Source organism: Sebastes umbrosus, chromosome 15 (assembly GCF_015220745.1).
Source record: "Sebastes umbrosus isolate fSebUmb1 chromosome 15, fSebUmb1.pri, whole genome shotgun sequence".
In the NCBI taxonomy this organism is placed as follows: Eukaryota; Metazoa; Chordata; class Actinopteri; order Perciformes; family Sebastidae; genus Sebastes; species Sebastes umbrosus.
In genome coordinates this window covers 13,928,581-13,935,752 of record NC_051283.1, presented here as the reverse complement: position 1 = coordinate 13,935,752, position 7,172 = coordinate 13,928,581, and the positions used below count along the sequence as shown (strand labels likewise).

General features: G+C 40.7%; 1 protein-coding gene across 1 annotated transcript; it reads left to right on the top strand.

The window, feature by feature from the left end:
* trappc3 (trafficking protein particle complex 3) lies at window positions 1-6,921 on the top strand. Its single transcript, XM_037795943.1, has 5 exons — window positions 1-213; window positions 1,817-1,914; window positions 4,176-4,275; window positions 5,696-5,878; window positions 6,323-6,921. Exons 1-5 carry the CDS (start codon window positions 172-174, stop codon window positions 6,440-6,442), a joined length of 543 nt encoding a protein of 180 aa, XP_037651871.1. The 5' UTR covers window positions 1-171; the 3' UTR covers window positions 6,443-6,921.
* The last annotated feature ends 251 nt before the right edge of the window (window positions 6,922-7,172 follow it).

Genomic DNA, 7,172 nt, shown 5'->3' with positions numbered 1-7,172 from the left:
CTGAAGTACGACCGGAAGTGCGTGTTTTTAATCTCGCTAGCTTGTTAGCTCGTTAGCGGAAGTGCGTGACTACACTGGTGAATACGGAAATAACGAGCTAAGCCAGAATCAAATAAATAAAGGATTAATATCGAGTTACTGCCGGTGTTAAGCCTGTAACGCTGTCCCACAATGTCCAGGCAATCCAACCGAACAACAGACAGCAAGAAGATGGTAGGAGGATTAACAGCAGTTACAACCTAGCAGCCTAGCATAGCGAGCTACATGCTAACTGCAGCTAGCATAACAACTGGCCTCGCTACACCTCTGCAAAGCTTCTTGTCAGTCATGCTTCTTTGTTTGTTTGACAGGTTTTGGTTACATACACGAAAAGCATTTGAACCAATTGAAGTGTTTAATTCATAGTTGAATATTACTGGCTTGACAGGAAGTGTCGTTGTAGCACACACAAGCTAAATAGTTAGCCTCCTGGTTGCTTCCTAATCCCACTTTATAAGATAACTTTCCAAATGAAAAACCCATTATATGCGATTATAACACATATATACTGTATATATATAGGTCTGTAATCGTGTTTTATGTTTTATTTGCAGTGTTCAAATGGATGACACTAAAGTTTTAGCTACAGCTGCAGTGAATATTCAAGTCTTTGGTGTGAAAACTAACAATAACATTATGTTAATCAATTATAAAGTGTTTAAATATAAAGTGTTGTTATTGTTCATTAATTAACCATTATTTTGTATTACTGTTAGACTTCATTTCAGCACCATGGAGCTGTCCATAGCATTATCTGTTTGACTTCATGGTGAATAAACCTGTAGCATATCTATCTATCTATCTATCTATCTACCTATTTACCTACCTATTTATCTATCTATCTATCTATCTATCTACCTATCTACCTATTTACCTACCTATTTATCTATCTACCTATCTACCTATCTATCTATCTATCTATCTATCTATCTATCTGTCTATCTACCTACCTATCTACCTACCTATCTACCTATCTATCTATCTACCTATCTATCTATCTATCTATCTATCTATCTATCTACCTACCTATCTATCTATCTATCTATCTATCTACCTACCAACCTACCTACCTACCTACCTACCTACCTATCTACCTACGTATATACTTACCTACCTACCTACGTACCTATCTATCTATCTACCTATCTACCTATCTACCTATCTACCTACCTACCTACCTACCTACCTACCTACCTACCTACCTATCTGCACGCTTCTCTCCACACTGAAGGAATTACTTTTTAGCCCTGACCTATGCCGAAACTCAGGGTGTTTTATAAATTTAAGAGAGGCAAGGTGTTTGGCTACACTACTTTAAAGAGGGGTTAGGGGTTAAAATGGTACCATGGTCCACACGACCATGGTACCATTTTAACCCCTAACCACCAGGCGCTCCTGGCCACTATTTATGTATTTTATATAATTTTGCCTGGATGCCTCCTGCCTTGTTCAGCATATCTTTGAGGGTGGCTTGGTGTTATGATGTGAAGAAAAAAAGATATCAAATAGATTGGTCTTTAGACTCTTTATACCTGGTTTGATGATTCTCTTGTTTGTGACTTCACTGTAGATGTATATGTATGTTTTTTGTTATGGTAATTTGAGGACTACCCCAGGTAGTTTTCCACATTTAACAAGGAGAAGGCCTGCTTTTTTTATACTCATTTCATTTTCATCACCACATAGTTTGTCCTAACCTATAACACAGTGTTTTGATGCCTTTTATTCCACTTATTTCGGCACAAATAATGTGAGATTTCTGTTTTCTCTGTTGTAGAACTCTGAGCTGTTCACTCTGACCTACGGGGCGCTGGTCACCCAGCTCTGTAAAGACTACGAGAATGACGAAGAAGTCAATAAACAACTGGACAAGATGTAAGTATCCCCATCGACTTGACTGTCATTAACTATTTTCACACCAAACAGTAGTTTAAAAATAGTGCAGATGCCAAACAAGTGCGCTATGACTTGCAGGTGTGAAGTAAACAAACAAACAAAATATTTTTTTATCAGTACTTTATTATTATTATTATTTTTGTACAAAGTTGTAGTTTTGTTTTCATCCCACCTGCACACATCACTATTAGCACAAAGAAAAAGCTTTAAAGGTCTAATGTGTAAAATATGGCCAGAATTTTATTTTAAAACTGAATGTGAAGAGGTTGCAGTTTTGACATCACGTCAAGGACGTCTATATATTGTGTTGCAGAGATGTCTACTGGAGTGAGCATGCTAACCGACTAACCCCGACCTGTCCTGTCTTGTTATACTTCTTGTTCCTTGAGAGGTGATAGTGAGTCACTGTAGCGTCCAGTCTGCCCTCAGTCCAGAGAATGAAGAAGTACAGTGCCTTGCAAAATGACTCACGCCCCTTGGTGTTTTGCCTAGTTTGTTGCATTACAACCTGAAATTTAAATGGATTTTTATTTGGATTTTATGTAAAAATCAATTTAAATTCCAGGTTGTAATGCAACAAAATAGGGAAAACACCAAGGTGGATGAATACTTTTGCAAGGCACTGTAGAGCTGCCCCGAGGCCTTGTCAATAATAAAACTATGATCCGTGTACGTTTTGACAGTTTGTTTATTGGATGAAATCCAAAGTGGCAGAAACGAGAAAACGACCACCACCCTCGCCTTGTCCTCCCTGCTGCCAGGAGACTACTTCACCGGGAGTAGAACGTGCGGCAGCTCTGGGAGAGAGACATGACCCAAAATTCCGGGGGGTGTGATCCCAAAGGACTGCCCCGACTCCCCACCTTATCAGCAACCTTTCTGTTACTGCAGATACACAGGTTAGACCCAGCGCCAGCCCACGGTGACTCCCGGCGGCGGGGTTTTTGCCGGCCATATCTGAGTCAACGCAGCCGCCAATTTAAGCTCTGTCCCCTGGAGCCGCCACACGCTCTCCTTCCGAAGCAGTCCCACGTCGGCGGGGAGGACGAAACGAAAACACTAGACGTTCCCTTGTCTCTGCGTCCCCAGACCCAAACGAATAAACAAACTATGAAAACGTACATGGACCGTACAGCCCCAAGTTCGTGGCACAGTAAACACCCAGATGGCTAACATGAACTATAGGCCGACACCACACATGAAGATTATAAGATAGCAGTGTTATTTTGACTGGCTCTCAAAGTTCCAGCAGTTTGGTCGAATTTATGCATTTTCATGCCCTGCTGTTAGTTAGTAGTTGGCTTTTTTTTTTAATAACTGATGACTGCAAATTTGGATTGTATCAACCCGGTAGCAGAGGTGAAATGCTGCCCCCTATTTTTTTCGAGTATGTGGCCAGACTTAACACAGTGCACCTTTAATACCATACAGTACTGAACATATTGTATATTGGTGTCTAACTATTACAAGATGTAACTGTGCATTAGCTAGATTGTATGCTCTGTGACTAAACATATGGAGTACATAAACAAGTTGCTTTGCTTCAGTATGTTAAAGTTTATTGTTTCCGTCCAACGGAAGAGAAGTGATTTTTCTGGCCTCTTGGGTGTCTCTCTTTAACTCGCACTTTTACACCGCTCTGACACATTCTGCTGCCCTCCATTCATAATATACTCTACGGAGACATAAACTAGAGCACTGTGGTGACATAATAAGGTTTTATTTCTCACACTTCTGTGTCAGAGGTTCCCCCTTTGCTCCTGTAATTTCTTAGAATTTACAGAGCGTTTGAAGAAGAACACTGATATGTGTTTTTATGAGAGAAAAAATATCTCTGGAAGGAAACGCTGGATACTGTTCTCCCACAAAATAAGATTAAGAAAAATCGGTGGTTTTATAACTAAAAAATTCAAAACATCCTGTCACGCTGACAGGACTTTGGACTGGATGGACTGTGCTTGTCTGCTTGTGCAGCAATCTTAAGCTCTCTCCAAGCTAAGTCCTAATGAGGCTTGTCTTACCTGGCCTTAGAAGGCAGTGAGTCTGAGACAGACCATGTTAGGATCAGGATGCATCAGTTGGCTGTAGATTCTGTAGGATACTTGGCCTTCTAATCATAATTATCATCATTTGCCAAGTGTACGACCCAAAAATGTCTCTTTACGGTGCTCTGCAGTTTATCATTTTTCCTCAGTACTTTTCCTCTAGAATGACTTTATCTCTCTTTCTCTCTTTCATAGGGGTTATAACATCGGAGTGCGTCTGATCGAGGACTTCCTGGCACGCTCCAGCATTGGCAGGTGTCAGGATTTCCGAGAAACAGCAGATGTCATTGCTAAGGTAATTGGACTTTTCCAGGCCAATCAGAGCGTGACCGTGGCCTTCTCCCAAAGATGGAGGGGAGGGAGGTGAGGAAGGAAGAAGGGGAAGGGGAAGGAGGGACAACAGAAAAATAAAGATTAGAGATTGATGTTGATGAAACATCCTGACAATTGATGAGGGAAAGAAGGGAAGTATGTTGGGAGGGGTTGATTGTGACTGAGTACTGTAGATCAGAAAAACTTAAAGTCCCAGACAGTCTGCATCCTTCTTAACTTGAGGCCAAGATCACATTCCTCTTTGCTTTGCGTGATAGTTACCTTGATATTCAGCAGGAGAGGATTCTCTTACATGTGGAATGAAATGCAATCTCATCCCTCAGAAAGGTGATGCACATTCAGTGATACCCAGGTACTCTTAGTTAAGCTCTAAAAAAACTATAATACGTATTAACGTGTCAGTAGTTATTTACTGAGTCGCCTAGCTGATCATATCACTGTTGTGATACGTTGCACTTCAATCTTCCTCTCTGTATTCATCCCAGCTTGTGGATTTTAAACATATCCTTGTGTTGTTTTGCAAAAGTCCGACTCCTTTTATGTCTGATAGACAGAAAGATGCGGGCACACGTTCAGCACTCCAGCTGTTTTCAAGGTGTCACTGCAGCCTGCTAGTAAGGGAGTCATTCCCCAGATGTAACCCCACACTAGCTCAGGGAACTGGCTCTTGGTCATGAAGAGATGGGTCATGTCTGTAAATGGAGGACCACAGTGGGACAGCGGTTTGGAAGGTGCATTGATAGCCTTGCCTGAGGATATCATGTGACCTCTAGCTAAACTCTGAAACCTCCTCAGTCATTCGTCAGTGAAATGTATGTAGAGGTCTGTTCAAAAACACATTTTCAAGATCATGAATGGTTTCTTTGGAAGGCAAGACTTGGTCACTGTACTTAAGTTATGGTGCTATTAACTCATATTTAGGGCTGTCAAACGATTACAATATTTATGCTTAATGCAAATGTGTGTATATATTTATTATTGTAAATCAATTAACAACACAAAACAATGACAAATATTGTCTAGAAACCCTCACAGGTACTGCATTTAGCATAAACAATATGCTCAAATCATAACATGGCAAACTGCAGCCCAACAGGCAACAACAGCTGTCAGTGTGTCAGTGTGCTGACTGGACTATAACTTGCCCCAAACTGCATGTGATTATCATAAAGTGGGCATGTCTGTATAGGGGAGACTCGTGGGTACCCATAGGACCATTATCATTCACATATCTTGAGGTCAAAGGTCAAGGGACCCTTTTGAAAATGGCCATGCCAGGCATTTCAGCTAAATGAATGTGCAGTCAAACATTACTGTTTTCAACTGAGTAATCCTGCACTGTTTTCTTTTTTTTTATCTACTCCTCATCGTGTTGTTGTTAGGTTGCGTTTAAGATGTACCTGGGAATCACCCCCAGTGTGACCAACTGGAGCCCAGCAGGAGATGAATTCTCCCTCATACTTGAGAACAACCCGCTGGTGGACTTTGTGGAGCTGCCGGATAACCACAGCACACTGGTCTACTCCAACCTGCTATGTGGGGTCCTCAGAGGAGCCCTGGAGATGGTAAGCTCAACATACTCAACAGGGCTGGGCAATATGGCCAAAATTCTATTGCGATATAGTTACTTCTATATATTCGTTTTGATAATGATATTTATTACACAGCTTTATTGAATACTCAATTCAGATAATCACAGCGTTCTACATCTGTTTACATGATGTAAATATTGCCGTAATGCAGTTCTGCCGCTGGATTTTCGACATCACGATAGAAACGGCATAGAAAAATATAAACAATAGATGTTTTTGTTTCGTTTAGACAATATACTGTATATCGTCATATCGCCCAGCCCTAATGCTCACTATACATTTTACACTTCAGGTAAATTGATGGTTGTCGTAGAATAGAGTAGTCCATAGATTTCATGTGCAAATTTGTGTAACAATTTCACCAAGAGGAAAAACAGTTTGTGCATAGAAATGTAAGTGATTATTCATCTGACTTAGGTCCAGATGGCCGTGGATGTGAGATTTGCTCAGGACACTCTGAGAGGAGACAATGTGACAGAAATCCGCATGAAGTTCATCAAGAGGATCGAAGAGAATCTCCCAGCAGGAGACGAGTGACGAGAAGATCCTTCCCTCAACTTCTTGTGTCTCATTCTGGGACGACCCGAGTCATACGAGGAAGACCGTCAGAGGATGAATGAACTGAACTCAAAACATCGAGATGAGTGGTACACCTCAATAAAACAATTCCTTGGCACTGATCTGTGCTCCAGTTAGAGGGAAACGTTTTTTTGTAAGTGTGTGCCTCCGACCATTTATCTGTCGCATCCCTCATGGAAAGTCACTTTTTCTTTAATGTTAAAATATCCTGTTTCTTGAAAGAATTGTCTTTTCATTTGGCCATGTATAGACAGTTTTTTTTTTTTTTGGGTGCAAGGCTGGAAAGTCTTGCATCGTAATGTTTTTATGTTTGTCTTGTTTTCTTGTTTTGTCGTTGTTTTTTTATGAAATCAAATCACACTATATTGCTGCCAATTATATGGCATGTTAATTTATGTAGATGGTTATGTCAAATAAAAGCGACATATTTAATATGATGCTTTTCTCGTGTGTTTGTGACAGTGGAGAGACTTTTATAACATGCCTGTTAGGCAGCCTGGAGTAGTTTTAACTAGTCACACAAATCCAACACACACACACACACACACACTGTGTCCTCTGTACCACCTTGTCACTTCTGCTTCAGTGTACTGTGGGAGCATTATTCCTTTGGAGCCACTCTGCAAAAGGCAAACAATAACAGACCTAATGCTTCTCTTATGTTTGTTCAGGGTGCATGGAAGTAATC

Excerpts from the sequence above, each read along its gene's own strand:
- trappc3 (XM_037795943.1), top strand. The coding sequence starts at position 172 with ATGTCCAGGCAATCCAACCGAACAACAGACAGCAAGAAGATG. Across the intron at positions 1,915-4,175 it reads AATAAACAACTGGACAAGAT|GGGTTATAACATCGGAGTGC; the intron begins GTAAGTATCCCC and ends TCTCTTTCATAG. Across the intron at positions 5,879-6,322 it reads TCAGAGGAGCCCTGGAGATG|GTCCAGATGGCCGTGGATGT; the intron begins GTAAGCTCAACA and ends CATCTGACTTAG.